At 49.8% G+C, this 25,588-nt stretch overlaps 2 protein-coding genes across 2 annotated transcripts in view; both read right to left on the reverse strand.

Moving 5' to 3' along the window:
• Nucleotides 1-716: 716 nt before the first annotated feature.
• Rbp1 (retinol binding protein 1) lies at nucleotides 717-23,250 on the reverse strand. Its single transcript, XM_021636606.2, is given in 5 exon segments — nucleotides 717-948; nucleotides 2,740-2,841; nucleotides 22,428-22,606; nucleotides 22,979-23,109; nucleotides 23,111-23,250. Coding segments are annotated over 5 exon segments (591 nt in total). The 5' UTR covers nucleotides 23,236-23,250; the 3' UTR covers nucleotides 717-894.
• Nucleotides 23,046-25,588, reverse strand: part of Nmnat3 (nicotinamide nucleotide adenylyltransferase 3) — a 126,174-nt gene continuing 123,631 nt past the window's right edge. Inside the window, exon 6 of the mRNA XM_060385456.1 lies at nucleotides 23,046-24,122. Within this exon, the coding sequence (XP_060241439.1) occupies nucleotides 23,949-24,122 (174 nt within the window). The 3' untranslated portion in view covers nucleotides 23,046-23,948. The remainder of the gene's footprint in view (nucleotides 24,123-25,588) is intronic.

A 25,588-nucleotide genomic window follows, 5' to 3' on the forward strand; every position in this document is an offset into this window, starting at 1 on the left:
TCAGCTGGAAGCTTCACGTGACCTGGGTCCTCGGCAAGAGCAAGAAGCAGTCTTAACTGCTGATCCATCTCTCCAGATCCTTCTCTAAGTTTCAATACAGTAAGAGTGGCACAGCCAGTGACGGTGGCACAGTCAGCATCCATTAGTGTGAGGCTAAGGCTGCTTTCCCCTTTCTACAGGGCTTTGCCATGTTATGGTTCATGTAGAATCGTGAGAAGAACGATATAGTATCAGCCTTTCAGTGGGTGGGGTGAAGTTAAATCCAATCAGTTTGGTTAGGGCTCACTTCATTCTAGCTCTGGATGAAAATCGTGTCCATTTCCATTTCCTTCTTGGCAACACTGGAGCATCTCCTGAGTGAACCATGCACCCATGAAGCCAGAGTCTGCTGGCCAGCCCCTCTTTAGGTTCTCAGTGCCTAGGCTGAAGGTGACTACTGCTTCTGTGACATCACTGCACTGTGGACAAGTGATGTGAAAAGGACTTAACACCCAGATGATGGATAGCAAACCATTCACACTGCAGAGCTGAGCTGTACCTCTGGGGAAAGGAAGATACAGAGTTGTAGCCTCAGGACAAAAATCTTCTGTGGCTTTGAAAACTTTCTCCCTCTATCCAAGAAAGGCCTGGGGGGTGGGGGGGGGGGTGGGGACTGGCCTCGGAGGCCCTGGAGAAAAAGCAACATGGGTGGATGTGAAATTTCTCCAAAACACGTCTTAAATGGAGATCACCTTTATTGGGGGTAGCTTCATTTTAAGAACAGGAAAAGAGACGAGGTGAAGAGATAGACTCTGCCGGAAGATACCTGGGCAGTATCAGCCCTGTGCTAGGCAGAGGGGGCTTCTGACCATAGGCCACTTGCTCCTCAAGACCAAGGTTATCTACTCCAGCTGCTTAGTGCACTTTCTTGAACACTTGCTTGCAGGTCACACCCTCTGCTCTCATCTCCTGGAAGAATAAAGACACTGGTTATTGGCTAAAGCAGCGTTATGCTTGAGGCTCAGAGCATCTCAGGACAGGGACAGGGAACATATTCAAATGGCTACTGTTCCTGAGCTTCACTAATTCCTTCAAAAGTTGATGGGATGGGATCCACAGAGATCAGGCTCCCTGATTGCTGCAGACAGGGCTGGCTGGGAAAGGGGAGGTCCCTCAGTTGACCAATAGGAGCCCTCCATGTCTCCCCTCTCCTTACTTCCTTAAAAAGCTGAAGAGCCTTAGGAACCCTTTAGGCCTGGGACCAACTGTACCCAGGCTTGAAAGAACTGGGCCCAGAGGCATGGTTCCCTAGGTTGCTTCAGAGTAGTGCAAGGAGTTAAGCCTGGGCTGTCCACTGGAGTTACTTGGAGCTCAGGAATAATGGCTGAATTGTCAGTATCTCAGTGGGTGGAGCCTGGCCTTCCAGGTAGTTCTAAGAGCAACCAAGATAGCCAAGATCTGCCCACAGCGGCAGCTCCTGCTGACTCTGGCCAGGAAACAATGACAATCAAATTCTGTCTTCCATGATGTTGGGAAGTGGGGCTGGAAAATGGAATATTTGTGTGACATTTACTAAAGTTTAAGTGCTGACTGAAGAATCTTGAAGCCATTTGAGAGTCAAGTGAAACCCTGGAGAACCTTCTGTGCCCTGATTTGCAGCCTCTGGTATAGAGCTGCAGGGCTAAAGAGTGAGGGGACCCTGAGACCATATATGCCTTTAAAAAATTATTTACTTATTATTTATACAGTATTCTGCCTGCATGTGTGCCTGCATGACAGAAGAGGGCACCGGATCTCATTACAGATGGTTGTGAGCCACCATGTGGTTGCTGGGAACCGAACTCAATACATTTGGAAGAACAGCTAGTGCTCTTAACCTCTGAGTCATCTCTCCAGCCCCAAATCTGTCCCCTTCGCAGCTAAGCAAGAGGCCCAGAGACAAACTTGAGTTGAGGATAGATCCCACAGCTCAGGCCTCTCCTTGTAGCTCACAGCCTCACCGCCACAGAGCTCACGTGCAGTGGGATGGCATTATGAGATGAGAATGAGGACAGTTGGTGACAGACCCAAGGCACCCAGCGAGTGGCTCAGGATTAAACTCAAGGTCATCAGGACCAGGCTCATTCTGCAGCAGGGTAGTTGGGGAGTTCCAGGGTGGGGAGTGACAGGGACTTCCCCCTCAGAGGATATGGGCTTTGTTAGTTCTCAGGGAGCTCAGGCTTTTGTGCTTGCTTTTCACAGGCAGAAGGCAGAGTAGAAGTGGCTTTGACCTGAGGCTGAGGGTGGAGAATGGTAGTGAACTCAGGAGAATCTTTCCTGATCTCTGGCCTAAGCTGAGATCACATTCTCCTGCTGAATTCTTTGTGGCTCTGGCCGGGTTTTGCACAGGGTACATATACACTATATGGTTCTGTGCTTTCTGGAAGTGCAAGGGGACGTGCAAGCGAGACTCTCAGAGTTCCACATCATCACCACCAAAAGAGGAGGCCGATTTTCATTTCCGGAGAGCAGAAGGGCCTTGCCAGAGGCTGGTACCATTAAATGCCTCTCCGCCTGCTCCCGTGGCTGGACCTTGGGTCAGTCCAGACTTTCAAAACACAATGTATGGCTTTTCTAGTCACTCAGGCATCTTCTCCAGAAGAGAAGCTTCAGAATAGAACCAGTGCCCAGCCACGGATTCTCTTTCCCAGCATCCATTCACTCCTTCAGGGAAGGAGGACCTCTGGGGGACACAAACGGGGTGCCTGCCATGGAACTTACCAGGTGCAGCTCGTCACCCTCGATCCACTGGGTCCAGCCACGCCCTTCCTTCTCACCCTTCTGCACACACTGGAGCTTGTCGCCATCCCAGCTCACCGTGGTCTGTCAAAGCAAGAATCACAGTAGTCAGTTCTGCGGCAGCAGTTCTCCGGCCCCCCAGGACCGAAGGAGAGGGAGACCCCTGATCTCAATAATTTAGGACTCGCCTGTGGCAATTTTGGTGTAGAAAATCCACAGCCTGATACTCTGTGCCCACCATGTGTTTTCATTAAGGTGTGCAGATCAGTCTTAAAAATCTGTGAAAACCTTCATAAAGTCCATTTGAAAGGCCAATTAGGAAGGAGAAAATGTCATTGGGGTAGGGTTGAGAGTGGGGATGGGAAGGAGGGGCTTGTGGGGTTGAGCACAGGCTGTGTATGTATGCCAGTCAGCATACATCGGCATCTTGCCTGTGAGGAGAGCCCTGACTATTCCCAAACAGTTCAGCCATTCAGTCATTACCACGTCAGCTTTTGCTAGGTCTAGTAATACCTACAGGGCCTCTCCCATGCCCTCAGAGAGCCTGCATCTCACAGGGAGAGTGACCTCAGATATCAACAGCCAGCTGCCTGTGTCAGTCTCTAGTCTCTCTCAGCCAAGTCTCAGTCTACATTGGTTGTAGCCTGCTGCATAGACTGGAATCTCATATATGTGGCCCAGCTGAAGAGACTGGCTCTGCTCATCTGGGTGGTCAGGACATAGGTCCGTCCTCTTCCACTGTGCTACATGGCTTCTTTTAAAGGCCTTATGTGGCTGGAGTTTTAGGGCAGAGGCTTTAAAGGCCAGAAGTAAGTTAAGGCCAGGAAGGCCGGGGAAGAAGAGATACTGAAGAGGAAGGGTGGGCCCGTAGGAGAGAGGATCTTGGTTTGTCATGAGATAGGCAGAGGTGGGACAGTATAAGGTACGAGAGCTCAGGACTCGAGCTGTGTGCAGAGTCCGCCTGTCCTGCACGAGATCAGCTACAGGCCACACTTGATCTGATACACCTCAAACCCCAAACCCCACGTTTGAGCCTTCACGTCTTTGTAGAGCATGGTGTGCCCTTCCGGATGCTGAGATGAGAAGACAGGCATCCCTGAGGTGTTTGTTTCCTTGGAGCAGGCAGGACCCATCCAGAAACACGGAGGAGGGAGGACTCAAAAAAGAAGCTCAGCCTAGTCTCCCTAGCATGACCAATGAGTATGTGCCTGAGTCAACAGGACCTTAGCTGGGTGAACAGGCATGGACAGGATGTCTCCAGCATACCATGCCTACCTCCTTTCAGAGAGACAGCCTTGCCATAAGGGAAGCTCCTCATCAAGGGCCCTGCCTCTACCTGCGGTGGGGAGGTCTCTGTTCACTCTTGCTCACTGCGTGCCTCTGAGTGAGTTTAATATTCCCTTACATTCCCACCTGTCATGAGGGTGCTGACTCAGAGGCCCTGGCTTTAGAAAAGTGTGGGTTCTGAGCTTCTTGTGTTCTCTGTCAAACACAGCTTGGCATCAGGACAGCCATTAACAGCCTAATGTAGATGGGAGAGAGGAAAAATCTGGGCAGTGGGCGTGGAGTGAGGACCTTGGAGGCTGAAGTCTCCTTTTGCTTGGCTGCCCTCCAAGGGGCACAAACCCATCTTTGGGCTTGCTGATCACTACTGCCCTCTGCTGTTGAGATGAGTGCGTAATAAGACATGCAGGAGGAGCCCGGGGAGATGGGTCCCTCTCAAAAGTACAAGGCTTTTAGTTGAGCATTAATTCCTTTATGTACAACTAAGGTGGATGACACCTAAATGAACATTGGTACAAAGTCCCAATTTATTTCTAATATCAGAGATCAGACCTCTACTCTTGCCTGATGCATCTAAAACAAAAAGGGGGAACTGTAGAGAGCTGCGGAATGCTGTGCCTTAAAGATGGAGCTGGTTTCCGCCTTCCACCTTCCCGATGGTGAGTGCTCTCTGTCACGAACAATTCCACATTTGGCTAAGGCTGAGGATCTGGCTTGCTTCCATGTATGTGGACCTATCTGCATTGCCCACGTGGCACGCCTGGGTTGGCTACCCAGAGGCTATTTAAGCTGTGGGCTGGCTTTCCCCAGGGTCAGATGATTGTTCAAGGTTCCTGAATAAACTGCATTGAAAAAAAAAAAAAGTACAAGGCTGTGGAGTAGAGCTCCAAACTTGATGTAAAAAGGCTACTGCTGATCTTTGCATACGATACCAGTGCTAAGGAGACAGATGTTGGAAGATCTTTGGGAGCCCGTCTTATCTGTGAACTGCAGGCCAATGGGAAACAAACAAAATGATGATGATGATGAAGAAGAAGAAGAAGAGGAAGAGAAGAAAAAGAAAAGAAACACAAAGGCGCATGGCACTCCTGATGAATGACTCTCAAGGTTGACCTCTGGCTTCCACACAAATGTGTACATGAACCTGCATGTACACACACACACACACACACACACACACACAAGCTGGCTCAGCATTTCAGAAGGCACAGTGCCTGCTGCACAAGCTGATGACCTAAGTCTGGGTCTTCAGAACTCACATTAAAAAGCCATGTGCCATAGTGCACATGACTGTAATCCCGGTGTGGCCCTAGCAGCAGATGGATGGAACTGCCTAAAACCAGTGGGCCAATGAGGTTAGCGTAAGCAGCAGTGAGCAAGAGAGGGCACGCCTAAAGCAAGGTGGAAGGCGAGAACTGACACCTGAGCTTGCTCTCTGACCTCCACATGCATGCCACAGCCCATGTGCACCTGCACTCACTGACGTGAGCACAGACACACAGACAGGCAGAAGGGAGGCAGGTGCAGCCAGGTAGGTGTGCACCATTTTGCACAGGCAAAAATCTGATCTCCCTCCTGGAGGGTGTTTGCAGTGAGTGAGGGGCACAAGAAGACTGGTGGCTCCTCTTCTTGATTTGGAGACTCATTTGAGGCACACGTGGCGCCTCAAGCCTGAGAGAGTCCAATCTCAGGCCAGAATGCACTGTGGTCCATGTCCAGTGATACTGTAATGGGCAAAGGATGTTCTCATGTCATCCATGTCATTCTTGGGGTGGGGAAAGTGACCGAGAAATGAGTCCTTGGATTCAAACAGCTCCTAAGAACACTTGGTTCCCTCAGCAATTGATCACCTTGTATTTATGCAGAGACCTCCTCTGCAAGTGAGGGGCTCCTGACCCCATCTAAACATAGAAAGACTGGCTGGATCTCAGCTGCGATCTACAGTTTTGCTTTTTTTCCAGAAAAGTTAGTCACTGGGAAGATTCACATACCCTGTGTACTTAAGAGAAGAAACGGAAACGAGTCTATGCAATCTTGCACCTTCAGAGATAACCGCCTAACATTTTGGTATGCTTCTGTCCAGTTGTCTACCAGCACACCCGTATGTTTCTGCTTTTAGGAAATTAGGATAGCATCATCTATGCCTTTATGTCCTGGGTTCTTCACTTATTAGAGACCATTTCCCCTTTGACAAATAGTATCCATAAGCATTCTTCTCACTGTTAGGTACTATCCAGAAAATAGCCACATCATTTGCGAGGACCAGAGTAAAATGAAAATGAGGGACTCTTACTCAAAATAATGATTTGAAGATAGCAACAGTAGAATATGCAGACAAGCAGGGAGCCCCTCAGGGCCTACATTGCATCCGGGCCTTTGAAACTGGGCCCGGTGGTGTTTTAGAGAACATACACACCATTATTCAGCTGATTACCTAGTCTTGGACATTTGGGAATTCTATAATTCTATACCAGCATAAATAAGAATTCCTCCTATACACAGTTTTCAGCTCATTATTTCTTCAGAACATATGTCCCGGGGAGGGACTCTCTCGTGGAATCTTGTGCAGCTTTCTAAAGCTTTTGACGACTCTGCTCGATCGACAGACTCCCACCTGTTTACCCTCCAGGGCCAGTGTCAGAGAATGGCCATGACTGAAATATTTAGTAGGTAAGGTGGGTTTCTGTCCTCAGGCCACGGCTATTCTTTCTAGGTCCCACGGTGTGTCTGGATATTAGCAATAGTAATACCTCAGCTCGAGGTGCTGTCTGGTGGTAGGCTGAGTATCAGGCATCGTGGTCGATGGAGAGGTGCAGGAGGCAATTCATACCTAATACACAGAAGCCCTTCTAAGAGCACTGCACACAGGGAAGGTTCTTTCACTCCATGCTTGTCAGTGTCCAAGCCCTTTCCTGGCCCCAACCAAACCCCTCTCGACTCCTGTCTAGGGTAACTCACACTACAGGTCACTCTTGACTGCGCTGGACATGGAGGAGCAACTGAAGTTATGTGACTTTATCAGAGTCACTCAGCCTAGAACGTGGACCTTGCATAGATCAAGGGCACCCGAGTTTCCCTTGATGGGACACCTGGTAGACGCCTGCTAAGGTCTTTGGGGGAAGACAGATGTGTTTTGCATCGGTGGTCCCACCACGTGAGAGGTTCAGGCAAGAGGCTCACGATAAGTCTGAGGTCAGCCCGACTTATGTGGTATTTGTCTCAGTGACTCAAAGTCTGGCCTTCTTAGGAACAGGAAAGAGGGTATGGAGAGAGTCAGAGAGAAGGACAATCTCTCAGAATGAACTGAAAGGGAAAATGGTGGCAGAGGAAGGGACAAACAGGTAATTTCTCTTCCTTCCTTCCTTCCTTCCTCCCTCCCTTCTTCCCTCCTTCCCTCCCTCCCTCCCTCCCTCCCTCCCTCCCTCCCTCCCTCCCTCCTTCCCTCCTTCCTTCCTTCCTTCCTTCCTTCCTTCCTTCCTTCCTTCCTTCCTTCCTTTCAGGCAAGGTTTCACTGTGTAGCTTTGGCTAACCTGGAACTCAATATATATACCAGGCTGGCCTCAAACTCAGAGCTCCTCCTTCCTCTGCATTTCAAGTGCTGGGACTAAAGGTGTGTGCAACCATGCCCTAGGTCAGTGACACAAAATGTAAATTCTTACAACCTACTCTATGATCCAACAACTTCTATGGCCTTCCTCTAAGGTCAGTAGCCAGAATCTTGGAGGCTGTTTGAGCCACTCTCCTAGATTGACCCAATTAATCTGCATCTGGGGTGAGGGACTTCAGTCAGGAAGACATTCCTGACATTTTTTAAGTCTCAGGGAGAAGGGAGGCTTTGGGAGTACACGGGGGGGGGGGGGGGGGGGGGGGGGGCAGGGCAGGAACTGCTACCCTAGACTCAGAAGCCCACCTTAGAAATGAAGGCCAGATACATGCAAGGACAAGGCAGGGGGCAGTCACACTGCCCTCAGCATCTCTGCAGTTCTTATTCCAACACCACAGGAAGGAACGAAGTGGCTGGAGCCAGGGTATCTGCTTCTAACCCAAGCCGGTCTAAGTCTTTATTAAAAATGAACAATAATCCACATCTCTTTGGCTGTGTCAGCAGCTTTCTGAGACATGTGCCATGAGATGAGTGAGGGCAATTTTATACCACTCTGACAAGGGACTATCATTTCGAAAGCCATTATCCACCACCCAACCACTCAGAAATCCTAGCTGGCACTGCAGCCAGGAAGCCAGGATGACCCTGTCCCGGGGATGTCTTAATGCTCCTTTGTCCCTTTCAGGTGACTAGCATTGGTTGTGACAGACAGTGATCTGACCTGACCTATAAATGCTGAGACTCAATGTGGCTCTCGAAGAATTGTGACATTTATTAAAGTCCCCACATGCTGCCTGCCACTCACTCACTCCAAGGACAGGGATGACTGGTCACTTCTATTCCCTCCATCCTTGTCCACCCGGCCCTGCCAGGATCTCAGGTGCTGGACCCGTCTCTAGGTCAGTCCTGTCTCTGTGGGTCCAGAGGCAGGTCATATGAGACACCTTGCCTACGGGGAGCCTTGTCTGCAAGCTCCAGAGTCAGGCCAGATCCAGCTCTGACCCCAACACCCACACTGTTTAGATTTGGGGGTAAAAGCCAAAGGCCAGACAGAGAGCTGGCACTTTTTGTGTACAGCCTGTGAATTGTTAAAAGATACAGATCGCCCTATTTTCCTGCAGTTTGATTTTAACACGTGCTTTTCTCTCTGAGGCTATTTCTGTTCTAGGGGTTTGTTAAGGCAGCCTTTGGTGATTGTTAAATAAGCTGTTGGGTGGGAGGGGTAGGAAAGCCCTAAGCCCTAACACATGAGGTCCAGGCCCTGTCCTGGGAGCTTGACACAATATTTCATTAATCTGCAAGCATTAGAGCTGGAAAAAAAACAAAAAACCCTAAGCTTCTGTAATGTTCATCCTGCTGCCGGTGGGGCTGACCACACTTCATTCTGTCCTGCTGAGAAGTGCAGTGGGGAGGTAGTGACTTCTTTTTTTCTGGTCTTCTCCTAGAGGAATGTAAAATCAGTGCATTTAGGGGAGAAAGCCAACTTGCTGTGAACAGAGATGAAAAGCAAAGTAATAAGGCTTTAATCACTTAAGTGAGTAATTAGAGACATAAAGACCACTAAAAAACAACCACTGTGAATGAATATTGCCATAACAAGACCTTTGTGGGCGTAAGAGAATGCAATTTTACCATGAGGACCTTCAGTTTTATCATGAAGATGTTAACACAAGTGATAACACCAGTCATAGGAGAAACAGAACAAATAGGTTCAGATTAATAACCTGATGCATTATCCTCCTCTTCCCCAGTTGTTTTACAAAGGGCTTAGACTCAGTTTAGACCACGAGTGGTAGCTAGGGCTACCACTGAGGCCAAGGCTCTGAGGAAGGGGTGAGAAGCTGGGCTGGAGAGTGGCAGAGGTCTGTGCCACCCAACCCTGTCCAGGCATCTTGAAGGCTTCCTGGTTGAAGTGACAGTATCATGTCACCACCACCACCACAGTCACACTGGCTGCTTCAGAGGAGGAGGTTGAATAAAGGAAAAGGAGACAAGAGAGGAACTTCCTGAAGAATGGCAGGTCCTAGGGAGCTGATGTGCTAGAGTTCTGAAAGCAGGAGGTTGTCTCATCAGCCTGAGGCAGGGGCAGCCTGGAGGAGGTGTGCCATGCATGACTAGAACTGATGTCGGAAAGATTCTCAGGGTTTTCTGTTAAGAAGCAGGAGGGAAGCTGGGCATGGTGGTGAACACCTTTAATCCCAGCATTTGGGAGGCAGAGGCAGGTGGATCTCAGAGTTTGAAGCCCGCCTGGTCTAGAAGGTGAGTTCCAGGGCAGCCAAGGCTACACAGACAAATCCTGTCTCAGGAGAGAAGAAGGAGAAGGAGGAAAAAAAAAAAGAAGAGGAGGAAGGGGAAGGAAAGGAGGGAAAGAAAGGAGGAGACAGAGAAGAAGAAAAAGAAGAGGGAGGAGAAAGAAGAGGGAGAAGAAAAAGCAACAGGAGGGAGAAAAGGAAGAACAGAGGGAACCTAGGAAATCTGCAGGCAGGCCAGGAGAGACATGGAGGAGCAGGCCTTTCTAGGCTGGACTCTTCTGTTCTTTTATGTGAGGCTGGAACTGGCACCTCCAGAACAGAATTTGCCAAGGTTTACAGTCTCCTTCATCTCATGTCTTTGAGGCTCTAGCTAGCTAAATGTGATTCTATGAAAAGTCCAGGCACGGGCCTCTCTGGTCCCTGCTTTCTCCCAGGCCAAGCTGACACCAGCTCCTTTAGCACAAGGCAGTGGGGAGCCCTGGAGGCAGGAGGAAGAGGGATCCAGGATGACCCACATGAGTTCTCAAGGGGGTACAGGAGCCTTGTGTCTCCAGTGGGAGCCTCTGGCCTCTGCTGATCTTTCCCAGCAAACAGAAATAAGGAACACAGAGAATACAGGATGTGTTCTTGGAAACTAGGGAAGAGTATGCAGGTCAGAGAGAGAGACCCTGGGGGTTTTGGGGATCCTCTTAACATGAGTGGGACGCAATCACTACTTTGTGGCAGAAAAATACACACAACCAGTTTTTGAATGACTGGATGAACGGCAAAAGTCATTCTAGGGCCGTGCTGGTAGTTTTCAATGACTATCACAGAACAGCCATTGCCCGTAAGAAAAAACACCCAGGCAATGAAACTGCCAGTTCTTCCACAGATGAGCTTTACAGAGTGAGCGTGGGGGAGTGAGGCATGATACACAGGAACATGGAACATGGGTCATAGTCTTAACCTCCTCCTGTCAGACTCTGAACCCACAGCCCGCCCTCTGTTCCTACAGAGCCACCTTCCACCACGGCTCTCCATCCAGCAGGCTGCCGGGGAGTCTGCTACAGCCACAAAAGCGTGGTGGGTCCATCGCAACTTCCTTTGGATGCGGTGACCCTGGGCTGCTTACTCCACTTCTGCAGCCTCTGTTTTCTCATTGCAAGTGGTAGTTACAGCTCTGCCAGAGAGAGCACAGCATCAGCTCATAGGTGGCTGTTTCCATGCAGGCCACTAAGTCCTGGATCAGCAGCAGCTAAATGTGCTCACCGCTGGCCTCACCCAGCCCAGTCTGTGGTATGGAGTGGCACACACTTTTTTAAACCCTCCACTCTCCTAACCCCGTTACCTCTTCCCTGGATGGCCAGACGTCCCTTCATACATGTGCCTAACCCAGAACGTATCTCCTGAGGTGACAGTTCACAGGGCGGGAGGATAAACAGTAACAGCCCATTCTGATGAGCAACTACCCTGAAGGTTTTCTCACACACCATTCATCACTTAACTTTCACTGCAAAGCAGTTATCCCTGACTTTCTAATTACCCCCATTTCACAGATTAGTAGAGGCTCAGAGAGGGGGAAACAGTTTCCCCCAGGGCAGCAGTTCACACAGAGATGAGATTTCAAAGGAGGTCAGGCTTCAGGGTTGACAGGTCACCACTGACTTCTAGGCTCTTCAGACAGAGTGGGGGCACGGATGGAAAACCATGTACAGGAAGATAAGGGATAATTGTCTCCCTCGAATTTGGGCTTCTTGGCGGGTCCTGTGGCCTCCATGGTTAGGAAGAACGGATTTCAAAAACAGACCTCACTCCCCCGCTGCTGAGAACCCATTCCATAGCATTGCTTCAAGAAAGGATCCTGCATGTTAGATTCCAAGGCTGAAAGATAGATTAACTCCGAGCTCTGACCCCTAAGATAATAGTCACACTTCTCTGTGCTAACCAGCTGGAGTCACACTGCCTGGATCGAAATCCACTGGGCACCTATCTATCCTGCATTTTAGTCTTTTCGCATGAAACATGGAAAGAATTTGGGCATCTTCGTCACAGAATTGCCGGAAGGATTAAAATTAAAAACACATAAACACATAGGAAGTGCTTAGAAGAATGTCTGGCAGAGGGAAAATACTTGGCAGACATAATCTATTATTAAATTGGATTAGAGTAGCTCTCCTATGACATGGTCAACGGCAAGCTTTTATACCACTCTGCAGTTTGACTTAGTGCTCATCTAACAAGCACACTGGAAGCCATTCTGCCAGGTCTTGAGATACAGAAGGAAGGCCTTTGCTGTCTCGAATCTCAGATAGATGAGCAAGTGTCACAGGTGGCCTAAGAGATATACCTACAGAGAGGGAGCTTGGGGCAAAAGGAAGGATGGTGGCATGATGGGGAATCCAGACGTGACCGACAAAGCAGGAAAGCCTGGGATGGCTCTTTACCAAGGGGTAACTATGCTTCCGAAGAGAGGCAAGAAAGATCATCCCAGAGAAGCGAGCAGAGAGGGCGAAGGACGCACACAGGATGGGGCCAGGAGTATAAGCTGTGTGGCAGGAAGTAAGTCTGGAGAGGCGGGAGGCTATATCCTAAGTTCATAGAGCTGTCAGTACTGGGGGTGTCAAGCTGGGGAGCAGTGTGGTCAGGTTCTCCTTGAGGATGTGAAGGATGGGCTGGAATGTTGAGGAAGGTAGAAGGGAGGGGACTGTGAAAATACATGGTAACGAACTGAAACTGTCCACAGGAAGTGCGGAACGTGGCACACAGAAAGCACAAGAGATGGTAAGTGTTATTATTCTTGTGATTACAGGCAAGAGCAGTGCAGACGGGAAAGCGGAAGATGAATATTATGAAGCAGAGTCCTTGGAACGGGTCGAAAAACTGCCCATAAACACTTTTATCTTCACAGCAACCATTTACAGGGCTGCACGGCGGTCTCTGGAACAAAAAAGCCAGCCCTTCTAGCCACTTCTGGTTATCTGGTATTTAGGAAGCCAGCAGGAGACAGCTTGTTCTCTGAACCTACAAAATCAAGAGTCGCAAATATCTAAAGTTGCAGCCCAAGGCAACAGTTACGAAGTGGTGCGACCCTGGCAGAGCTTGCCCTCCCACTGTGTAAGGTGAAGAGGCAGGGCCTGCTTCCCCCCCCCCTCTCCAGGACCCCCGGAGAGCTCAACAGACACAAGGTGGCAGTAGCTCTTTGGCTGTATCTATGAGGGCAGTTGAGGGATTTTTTTTTTTTTTTTTCAGGAAACCGCATACAGACACCTTTGTGCAAACTTAAGGAGGAAAAAAGTTTTCCTGGAATATGAGCCTGGGTGTGGGCTGAACCAGAGATAATGATTTTCTGACTCACAGCCTGTTCTCAGACAGATTTTTCCCCCCCACTGGCTGGATGTAAGATCAGATTCACTATGAAGGTGGGGAAGATGGTTGGGGAGCCTGTTTCCTGTCATCCTTATCCGTACACCCATCTGGTTTACACTTCTTCCCCAGAAGACCTCTCGATTGTCCTCCCACATCAGAAAAGGAGGAGGTCTGGTGGGGAACAAAGAAGGAAAGACGCAGTATTCTCCTTGTATTCAAGGTGTCAACCTGAGGTGTCTGCATTATCAGAGGAAACCCCAAGAGAAGCCAGAACAGTTAATGCACTTTAAAATATAAATGTGCTTTAAAGAAGGGTTGCTAGTCAGCAGGATAGGTACCTGGGCAAGCTAGCAGAATTCCCTCTCTCTCTCTCTCCCTCTCCCCCCTCTGTGTGTGTGTGTGTGTGTGTGTGTGTGTGTGTATGCCACAGTTTAATTTACACAAAAGACAGGATGTAGACAAGTGACTGATGCTACCAAAAAGGGAGGGAACTGGTGGACTGGGCATAACCCATGTTCTCAGGAGTGTTTTCAATTAACTCCAAGTCCAAAATACCACTCAGCTCCTGAGCCCACAGGGAAAGGACTAAAGTTGACTGAGAGCTTGAGTTCTAGTGAACAAAGGGTCACAGGAGGGCCTGTCAAAAGACACAAATTCCCACTGTCCCCCTGTGCTCTAACAATGGTGATTTCGGAGAGTGCTGGCTTGACAGCAAAGGCTTCCCAACACACGGGGTTTTCTCCAGAGGGCTTACTGTCCCCTTGCGGTCCACAGCATGGTCTCCTGAGCTGGGCCCGGAGGTGAGAAATCCCCACCCTATATACAAAGGACAGGCTCAGGCACACCCGCTGAGGCTCCTCTCCCACCCACTCACATTAGTCAGAAACAAAACAGCCCAATCTGGATAGACCTTCAAAGCATAGCCAGAGAAACAGGCTCCAGACCCACTGGGCAGTGATGGTGTGCCTGAGGGCATGGTGACAGCCAGCTCTCCTGAAGCATCAGTCAGTGTTTGTTTAGAGCCCTGACACGCCCTGCTTATTCAGATGTGGAGCCTGGATCCTTTCCTGCAGAAGATGGGCAAGCCCTTCTCACCATCAAGAGAATACAGGGGAGTTGCTAGGAGACTTTACAGTCTGGCTAGGTGGCCCCCAAGCCCAGAGTATTCAAGGTTTGGCCCTTAGCCTGTGGCCCTACTAGGAGGTGGTGCAACTTTTAAAAGATGAGGCCTGTTTGGAAGCATTCTTGTGATGGGAGGATATAATCCTGAAGGGGATGTTGGGGCATTGATTTTATTCCTGCCATTAGGTGAATAGTCATTCCCTGCAATGAGCTCCCTCCATGACCTACTGCCTCCACACAGGCCCAGAAGGAACAGCACCGACTAATCATCCACTAAAACTTGCAAGGCTGCAAGCCCAAATAAACCCTTCCTCTTGTTAAGTAAATCCGCTCAGGTATTTCGTTATAGCAATGGAAAGCTGACTGCCACTGTGCCCTCAGAGCTCACAGAAAGTGTCCCACACATCACACATCTGACTTTCTCTCTTGAGACTCTCATTCTTGAAACCTAGCTGCCATGGAGAGTAAGTATAAGTGAGCCATCTGGAGAGAGAATTCTTGAGCTCCCAGATGACAGGCCTTCAGTAGGGACAAGCCAGCCCCTCTGAACTTTGCTCAAATTGTGTATTTGTAAATAAAGTAAGTGACTGGCTTTAAGGTACCAGTTTTCAAGGTACTGTACTGTTTTGCAATAACATACACACACACACACACACACACACACACACACACACCACCACCACCATATTTAATTCTCACAGTGCCATGGAGGGGCATGGTCTCTGGTTCTTTGCAAATGAGGACTTTGGGACTCATTTCTCCAGGGAAACATCCAGGAGGTACAAGCAGGTTTCAAATTCACAGCCTAAGCTAAACGCTCTGTCATTCCCTATCTACTCAGCGCCTTCTTCGCCTGTTCACCTGCACATCCAGCTGCATCACCAGGACCCTTAACTATCATGGGTGGTTGTTAAGATGGGTGTCCACAGGCAGTCCCTAATCCTGTCCCACAATGGGACATGGATGTACCTGTCACCACTCATTCATCCCCAGAAGAGAGCACCTTTAACAGCAGCAACAAAACTCTTACTCTGAGCCTGGGCCTGGCCAACTGATCCTCACAGTATCAACAGCTCGGCCCTTGGAACCATCAACATCATCAGCCTCTGGAAACTTGTTGGAAAGACAGGGGCTTGGGCCCTACCCCCGAGCTCTGAATGAGAAACTTGGGGGTAAGACAGTCTCAAGTATGTAAATGGGGTAAAGACAGGCTCAAGTGTGTGTAAATTACTGTTCTAACGACTTGGGTAGTTAACTCAGGAGCTCTGTAGTCTGAATTTCTTAGAATGTGTTCAGACACAAGAGCAGGAAGCCAGTTCACAGGGCTTCAGGAGAAAGAAAGATACTCCATTAGCATTAGCTTAACTATATGGAAAATCATATTAGTGTTGAGAACTCCCGTACCACTCAGACCTTTCTCCCTCCCTTTCCCTCCATCCCTTGGCCTGTGTTGCTGACCTTATCTTGGTTTTTGTGTGTATGTGTGTGTGTTTGTTTTCCCTTTATTTGGATTTCTCCATGTAGCCATGGAAAATGGGAAGGTGGGTGTTAGTACTGGCCACAGAGAGCCTCAAGCTTATGTCACATCGGTTTATTTATCTCTCTCCCACAGTTTTCGGATTAAATCCTAGGAAAAAGTGTGATGGGACCAGTTTGGGTCCCACAGATCACCCTGGCAGCAGGTGAGGTGTGCCGAATGTGCCCGCCCACTAGGACCCAGAAAGGGAGTAGGGAATTCCCACAAGTAAGGAAGCCATGATGGTCGAAAACAAAACAAAACAAAACAAACAGTTATGACTTATTCAGCAAACAACTGGCCCTCCTAGATGAGTGTGCCTTGATCCTCATGCCCAAGTATCAGCAGGGGTGCTGGTCCTATTGCGAACGTGGCATGGCAGTATGGCAAAGGCAACGTGAATTATCTCTGTGGTCCTCAGAATTGACCCTGGGGAGCAATCGCTACATCCATTTTGCAAATGTGGCTACAGGAGCAGGATGTCTAATCAGTGCCCGTCGCATGCACTGCAGCCAGCTGTGCTGACAGTCACGTGGGCTCTTCCCACTTCTCCCAGGCCTGCCGACCCTGTGGATGCTTACTACTCACCTTACAGACCTTGGGGCAGAGTTCCTCACAAAGGCATCAGTCAGAAGCCTTCCTGGGTAAGCCTGAACTCAGGAGGCTTGGTCTCCCAGCCTCTGATTTTCATCTACAACATGGGTAAAATGATCCCTGCCGAAGAGCATTTGCTGTGAGGACCAAAAGGGGGAAGATCGGGCGAGCACTTGGTTTACTGCCTGTTCTGCTCCCCAGCCCCTGCTTTGCAAAAACTCCAAACTTAAAAAAGCCAGTGTGAGTCCTGAAAGCCACTTTGTAAATTTTGTTTGGTTGCTTTAATTCTTCTTTTTATAATCCTCAAAAGCTGCTGCTGACACTGATTTCAAAGGTCGGAGAACTTTAGCTTGGACTTGAAAGAGATCCTGTGTTGAGAAATTGGAAAAGTCTCAGCTGAATGCTAGGGCCTGATCTGGGCAGGGGCGGCTCTCAAAAGGCTCCCGAATCCAACAGCATCCGAGCTCTGCAGCTCGAGGCGTTAATTTCACCACTGGCATGATATTTATTAACATAAGAACGCAAAGATCTCTTTAATGGGTTAAGAACAGGATCAGGAAGCTGGCAAGACTTTAAACCAGAGGGATAACAGGGGCTTGATGGAGTTCATGTGTTGCCATACATAATTAGATGCCTGGCTGGGTGAGTGGATAAATGGGCATAAATAGGCATTTGCAAGGAAAGGGAAGGGAACACAGATGGTTAAAAAAAAAAAAAAGATTTAAAAAACTGGAAGTGTGGGATAAGGAGAGATGCCTAAGAAATATCGTGGAGTGAAAAAAAAATCTAGGCGCAGAAAAATGGAATTTCCCATCTCTCTTCACTTCTTCCTTCTCTTTTCTTGCCCCTCCTCCCTTCCTTCTCTTCCCTCTCTTCTTTCTTTCCAGCCCTAACTAGGTATTTTAGCCAGCAGACCAACTGGGAGGTAGACATATGTGGAAAGGCTTTCCAGGTAGACCCACTGGAAACTGAAGCAGTAATAAACTTTGAGGAGTAGGATATGGTCTGAGCGGGGGAAGGGGCCCTTTCCTTCCCTTTTTGTCTTCTTCCGCTACTTGATTTTTTTTTCCCCTTCCCTTTTATAATAAAAACAAAGAAAGCAGCAGAGGGCCAAGTGCCAGGAGTGGAAGGCAGGCCCTGTGGAGGGGTCATCCCGAGTTCAAAGCTAGATATGAAGGCAAGGCCAAAGCCAAAAGGAGGCGGCGCCGGACCCAAGTGAACAAAGCGGCCTCTTCCAGGGAAACCCCAACCTGGTGTCCACTTGAGATGACAAATAGCCCTTCTGCCACCAGCACGCAGAGCCGGGCTCATTGCTGGTTCCTAGCTGAGGCTCCGTTTCATCCCACGGAATCCACTCACTATGGAGGAGAGCTGAAGACAAAGAAATGAATGATTCTGGGACTGTCTGGACCAGAATTGGGGACCCTATTTCACCTGTCTGAGCCACTCCCAGAAAAAATCATGCAGGTTGATTGTATCTGACACTCAGGGTTGGTCTACTGCCTGATACTGCTCATGGACAAAGGAGACGGTGGGCAGTGGGGAAATAGACTAGAGCCAGTGGCCTCTGGCCCTCTGTACCTCATTTGTGGTTTTTTTATATAGGCACAAGTATAGAGAGATACCACCTTACTCTAAAGCAGGAGCTGCAGAGTAAACAAGACAAATTGCTACTTCACCCTGGACCTCAGGCACCAAGGTGGATGAGGATAATGACAGTCTCTCACATAAAGGGGGCACTGGCCAGTGTCCGGGGGACCCACACAGTGGAAAGAGACCTCAAGCTCGATGTTTTCAGCCCTTAATGATTTGTTTTGTAAGAACAGTCAGACTTGGGATTTTTTTTTTTCTCCCTATGAAATCTTAGAATCCTTTGCCCTCATTGGCAACTGGCTCAAACACTGTGCAAGCCAAACAAAATACATCTGGAGGCTGGATTCCATCTTTTGGCTGCCGCTCGGAATACAGATAAGATTCCCATGAAGAGGAAGAAACAGACATTGCGCCAGCAGCCTCCTGGCCCTTTGCAGAGGAATGTTAGTCTGGCCCTGCCTTGCTCGGTGAGGACACCCTGCTGGTTCCTCAGGTCATATTTAGGTCCTCTCATGTCTTCATCATCCATCGTCCCTCTGACATGGTTTGTACCCTAGCTGTGCACAGGCTCTTGCAGAGAGCACTGGGTCTCTCCTCTGCGGCCTCCTTCCACCCAGGCCTTTCCTGAGCCCTGGCCTTCACTGTGTATGGTCCAGTGTCCTCATTCTTTCTTCTCACCTTTTCCTTCAGGACCTTGCTCAGGTGGCCCCTTCTGGGGCCTTCCCTAACCATAGCTCCCTGAACCGCAGCTCTGTCCCTCAGTCCTCTGTACTTCTACCATGCATGAGTCTGCAATGGCTCAAGCTGTGTCTCCCTCCTCCACTGTCCTGGGCACCCAGGAAGCCAGCTATCCCTTCCCCCAGGCTGAGCCCAGAACCTAACAAGAAACAGGTCTAAAATAACATTTATTTCCCAGACCCTTTTTGTTGCCCTTTACCTTCCTGTCATTCCTTTCCTCTTTGGTTGACTACAGCTACTTCTTGTCTACCCTACCAGCCCCAGATCAGACTTCCTTGATGAGGACTGCCGCTGATCTCCCAGGCCTTTGTCCCAATCATACTTCAGTGTGACTGAACACCTTAGACCCCTTCCTCGAGCCTTCCCAGGCCCCACTCCCACGCTTTTATTATCCCTTCCTCCACTATACTCCATGAAGGCAGGAGTCCTCCCTGACACAGTGGGTGTAGATAGAGAGGAAGTGACATGAATTGCTTGCAAAGCCCAAGGCAGAAGAATGTACAGAACCCAAGAATGAATAAGCCTACGTCAGAATGCGACTCTGGTCTTGTACCCTGCTGCAAACAATACCTCAGAGGCTGGGGTTTCTCAGCATGCTGCAGGCGGCATGCTTGGTAGATGTGTCAATACTTGGGGTTCTTCGATAGACATTGGGCAAGGTGGCCTTCGCATTCAGCTGTGCCCCTTGAGGCTCGCTGGAGCTGCCCTGATTGTTATCCCACACCTATCCCAATCCTGTTCTTCACCTCTTCACTGGGGTCTACACTTACATTTTACCTAGGGGGCAGTCCCAAGGAAGGGTTTCTTTGCACTTCAGGGGATCCAAGGACCACCCCAGCAGAGCAGAGGGCTAGGTCCATCTCCTGACTATCTTATGTGTTGGAGTTGGGGGGTGGGGAATGAGGATATTTTAAAAAGACACTTCTGTCCCTTTTTTGCCTATCCAGGCCATTGAAACAATGGACCCCAAGAAACTGGAATTCCTCATAAATCTCATCCTGGCAAAAAAAGAAAGCCTAAAGCCTTCGCCAGGCAGAGGCCAAGTGGGAGGAGAGTAGCAACTTGTTACAGCCCCTTGCAGAGAGGTCAGCGGTAGCCAGAAACACACCTTGGCAGGACTGCTTAGACATGCATATCTCTAGGCCTCTTTTCAAGCCTGAATCTCACATGATGAACTTTGGGAGATGGGCAACTGGATCTCTTTGTCCCTTTCCCCAATGTGGCCACACTGACTAAATTTCCTTTTTCTGCTCTTTACTATTCAATCTGTAGTTTTTTAAAAAATTGGCTTATCCAGGACAGGCAGCTGAGCCTGGCTTTGTGGGGTACAGACTGTGACCCCATCTTTAATAACAATCCCACCTCCCACAGAATGATGCCAACAAGTCCTGCAGCAGCAAAGATAACAGCAACACCATCCCAATATGACCCTGCATGAACTGTGGATAGGATCCCTCGCCCATTCACCTACCAGGAAAGTCTAAGAAAAGGTGGCCATTGCCCTTCCTTTGTGCTCCAGATTCTCCCCTAATGTCCTATTCCTTTCCATCTAGAGAAGAAGGGACCTCCTCCAGAACCCCAGGATCCCCTCCAGCCTGCCCATGACTCACCTCCCTTTGTCTTCATGACACACGCTGTCATGACCTTTGGGTGTCTGTCTCACACAAAGAGTGTGTGTTCCTGGATGTCACGGACTGTGCTTTGCTTGTGTGTGTGTTTGTGTGGTGTCATGACCACAGTCAAGGGAGCAAACTGCTCACTCAGACCTTCTCTCAGCCCCTGGGGAAACCCCACCCCAAGGTTAACACAGAGGAATCCCTCCGTATAAAGTCGTGAATTAATGTAAACTATGACATCACCAGGCACACAGTGGACCCCCAGTGAATGCTCACTAGTATTACTAGGTGATCAATAACAATAATCAATCAAGCACATTCAGAATGGCAGTGATCCCAAATAAAGACACATCTGATGGGGTACGCTGTCACCGCTGGATACTGGATCAGGGTTCCATGTGGTGGCCTGGAAGCAGTCTTGGGCAATGGAGAGAAAGCAGTCCCTGTCTTAAGTTATCCCTTCCTGCATCTGGTGCCTGGAGACTTTAGGCAGTGGTTCTCAACCTTCTAGTCTGTGACCCTTTAATACAGTTCTCCAAATTGTGGTGACCCCCCCCACCACTATAAAATTATTTTTGTCGCTATTTCATAACTGTAATCTTGCTACTGTTATGAGTCGCGGTGTAAATATGCAATGTAAAAATGAGGGACATCAGATGCGTGACTCCCAAAGGGGTTGTGACCCAGGGGTTAAGAACTGCTGCTTTGGAGCATGGCATTGCCCCTGCAGCAGTAGTTCTCCCGAGGCCTTTCCAAGGACACTGCTTACTGGTTGCTCTCTTCCCACCATCCCCAACAACAGGCTCAGACGCTGGTCAGGCGGCTTCCCGGAGAATAAATGAAACAGGTAAGGCTGAGTGGTCTTCCTGGGGTTAACCCTCTTCAGCCACAGTCCTCGAGAACTTAGCTATACTATTTCTGAAAGGGCTGTCTGTCCACAGAGGAGCCTGGGAGAGTGCAGGGTGGGGTGTGGTGTGGTCTTCAACCTAAGAAGGGTTAGATCCCTGTTCTTGAAATTTTCTTCCCTTCAGTTACTGGCTTAATATGGAGTTCCCAATTGTCCCTTCACTGAGCTGTAGCGGGGCATGACAGAGTGCAGGGTATACAACAGACAGCCATAGATGCCCTTGGCAAGTGAGGGAAGGGTAGCAAGCTTCTCTTCCTGCAAAGCAAGCCGGCTCCAGGGAGCAGGCACAAGCCAGGTCTAGACCCAAGGCCACGCAAGAGACAACTGGGAGTATCCTGTCCTCCCAGAAACCCCAGAATGCTGATGGAGGCCTGAGGCTGACCTTCTGGAGTCTGCTGGGCCATTGCTAATTGGGGTCTTCGGGTCACTAGTTTCCCACTCTTGGGACAGGAGAGGCTGGGGCCTACTCTGACCCTACTGCTTCTTCCTCTGGTCCTGAATGCTGAGTACTGTTCTACAGGTTTAGAAACTGAGTGAAAGGTTGAGAGGAAGCTTATGGCTCAGTGGGTATCAGGGTGGGCCGGGGCCAAATCCCAGCTCTGTAGCAAGAAATGCAAGCCAGGGGACTTCCAGCAGGGGTAAAAGGTGTCGCTGCTCCCTACAGAGACCTCACACCAGATCACTTGGGGAAAATTATGCTTCAGAGGGCTCCTCCTTTCTTCCCTGTTCTCCATCAAAGAGTTCAGGGCCTTGTTTGGAATTCCAGGCCCCCTTCTCACTGCTCTACCCGATTCATTAAGTGAATTTTATCTATGAAATGAATGAGCTCCTATCTCCTCACAGTTAGGGTGAGCCTTGGTAGGGGCATGCGTGCTCAACCTGGCAGAGAGCCTGGACACGGTGGAGAACTCTCACAGCTGACCAAACAATCGATTTTGTTCAGCCACCAGCCACCAACACTTGAAGAGTGGGTTCTGCCTACCCTGGGGCCCTGGGACTGGGAGGGAAGATCCTCTCAGGCCTTCCCAACGCAGGATATTTGCTCCCTCCAGCCCGAGGACAGAACCCTGGGGCAGGAGACACCAAGGGGTCTCACCATGCACTTGCGGTCGTCTATGCCGGTCAGATCCTCCTCAAACTCCTTCCCAACTTGGAAATCCATGATATAGTTCCGAAAAGTGCTTAGTGTGCGAATGATCATGTGGTCGCCGTCCTGCACGATCTCTTTGTCTGGCTTCAGCAAGTTGGCGATTTTGCGCAAGGCCACGTTGACATCTGCAAGAGGTGCGGAGAGAGCAGCGGCAGAGAGTTGGCATGAAAACTCAAGAGAAGGGAGCTTTCCCTAGGTAGCGGGCTTGAGAGCGATAACACCGGAGAACAGGGCTGGGACTCCTCGCTCGCTCAGCTCGGCCTCTGAGGGCCCTCTGTGCCTTTCCTTTCCTTTTTTATTCTTTTGAAAACAAAGTTTTCTGTTTTGTTTTTGCCTCTTTTGCTAGACTTTAAAAACAAACTAGCAAAGCTAGCCTTACCCTACTCCGGGGAGAGCTATTAGACTCTTGCTACTCTTGGCAGCGGGCGGCTGAGATCTGGGATGGGGTGGCGGGGTCTGCGGCGAGCCCGGGGTTGCGCACCGCTGGCCGTGCTTACCGAGCGCTCGCAGGTACTCCTCGAAATTCTCGTTGCTCAGCATCTTCCAGTACCCGTTGAAGTCCACAGGCATTTTGGGGACAGACTGGAGACTGTCCGAAGCCGAGAAGGCAGGAGGGGCTGTGGGCTCAGCCTGGACCGAGGCTGCCAATACACTCCGGGTGATGGGCGACCCGGAAATGGGCGCCCTCGGGGGACTCGGAGCTCCCGGCGACAGCTGGATTCCGAGAGGGTACAAAGCCCGCAGGAGGCTCCATTGTAGCCGCCCCTCCTCCTAGTGTGAGGGCGGGGCGGGGCGGGCAGAGGGGCGGGGACTGGGGCGGGGGCGAGCACGTTGCTGGGCCAGGTTTGTCCCTGATGATGGCCACTTTCTGTTCAGACCTCCCATTTGTTCTTTTCTCTCCCCAGCCTAGAAAGAGATGTGGAAGGGGGGGGGATTTCTGTGTACCCCACCCCCTCTTCCCTTGGGGGCCCTTCAAACGCCTGGTATTCTCACCACCCGTAACCCCCTCCTGGGAGTCCTTTAAATGCCTGGAACTCCCACCCACAGGCCTCTTGAGTGTTGAAAACAGGGCTCCTTTGGGTTTACCAGCGTCATTAGGAAAAGGGCATTTACAGGTCTTTGTCTAAAGTTCTGCGCCAGTGACCTGGCCAGTTCGGAAAAGCTGGTCAGTTTAACCCTGGGGATGAAGAGCAGAGCAACTGTCCACAGTTCTCCCAGAAAAATAAAGCAAAGCTGGTGGTATTAAAGGTGTGTTGGAAAGGAAAGCACGGTAGTCAGAGACCCAGGGCTTCTTGTCTGTGTGGACTGTCACTCTGCTTTGGGATACTGTGTTTTTCTCTCGTTCCGTGGAAGGACAGCACAGCCCTCCTCTCGATTCTGCACTTTGCTTTTTTTCAGTTAATATATCCTGGGCCCCTTTCCATACCTGTGCACAGAATGAATTCCCATTGTTTTTGCAGGCTTCCATTACTTACCCAGCTCAGCTCCTGATTGCCTGGGTCGGGGTTGGGGTAAGGGCGGGGGTGGGGGTGGGGGTGGGGGTGGGGGTGGGGTGGGGAGTGGGCGTGTTCTGTGGCTTCTGATCCTTGGCTGCCATTGGCAACAGTAGCAGTGAAGACCTTTATCACACTTCACCTGTCCCTGCGAGCGACAAAGACATAACATATTCACAGTGGCTGACTTTTTGACCTCCTGAAGACTAAATATTTCTTTTAAAATTGTTTGATTGTAGCACAGATCAGCCCCCAGGAGCCTGCGGAATGAGGTGTGGTATGCTTTCTTCTCCATGCAGGATCCTGCCTCCCCCGGTCCATTTGGCTAAATGATGAAAGGACACCATTCCCTCAGGGCGGGGCAAGTGTCCTCCGGGAGAAAGGTTGGGATTTTAGCCTGTCTCGCTCGGTTGCTGGACACCAGGGATTCTCATCCTCAGCGTGACTGAAACCTGCTGTGGCGAGCTGTCCTCTATCTTGTAGGATTGTTCGTAGCATCCTGGTTCCGACTCCCTAATGCTCTACAAAACTGCCTCCAGCTGTTGTCAAGTTCTGAGGTTGGGAGAATCATCCTGGTTGAGTGCCACAGCTGTGTCCTTGTCACAGCCTTGGCCTCCATCTGCACTTTGTTCATTCTGGACTGCTCTGCTGTGGGTTGTTATCCCAAGCCTTGTCTAACCTGACCGTGTAAGAGGTCACTTCTGTGGTCAATCATAGAGCTAGGTCCTGCTAAGACATTGCATGAGGGGCAGCCGTGGCACACAGCTTCTTTGTCATCCTAACTCACTGGAATGGAGGACTGCCGGAGTTCTGAATGCTCAACTAATGGTTCCTCACCCCCCACCCTCCCAACAAATCTAAATTCCTTCCCCTGCTCCCTCACCATCCTCTCCAGTCACTTCCCTTTGTGTCCTAGGATGAGTCTCGTGAGATGGTTTATGCCAAAGCCCAGTGTGGCGCTTGGCACACAGTAGGGCCAGTGAGTCTTGATCTGTTGTTGAGCTCAGAGCGGCTTCTTATGTTCTGGACACAGGCCTGTTCTCTACCTACTGTCCTGTTCCAGGTCTCTGCTTCTCATCAGGGAGGACACAGATCTGGCCACTCCTCTCCCTGGCCACTCTGGCCAGCTGCTGTTCTCTGACCTTTAATCTGAGCTAGTTTGCTGAGCACATAGCTTGTTGGTCAGTTAGTTTATTGTCTCTGCTATCTCTTTGTCTAGTGCCCTAAATAGCTGCAAAAGCTCCTGCCTTTTTGGATCTCCCAGGAGGTTCCCTGTAGTAGTTAAGACAGAGGTTCTCAACCTGTGGGTTGTGACCCCCTTGGGGGGGGTCTAACGACCCTTTCAAAGGGATCATCTAAGACCATTGGAAAACACAGGTATTACATCACAACTCATAACAGTAGTAAAATTACAGTTATGAAATAGCAACAAACACAGCGTCATGGTTGGGGGTTCACTACAACATGAGGAACTGTATTAAAGGGTTGCAGCATTAGGAAGGTTGAGGACCACTGAGGTAGGGATCGGTTCTATTGTTGTGTAAAACAAAGGCAACTTTATTTTTTTTATTTCTTTCAAAGATTTATTTATTTATTATGCATACAGTGCTCTGC

The sequence above is a fragment of the Meriones unguiculatus genome, chromosome 6, assembly GCF_030254825.1.
Source record: "Meriones unguiculatus strain TT.TT164.6M chromosome 6, Bangor_MerUng_6.1, whole genome shotgun sequence".
Lineage (NCBI taxonomy): Eukaryota > Metazoa > Chordata > Mammalia > Rodentia > Muridae > Meriones > Meriones unguiculatus.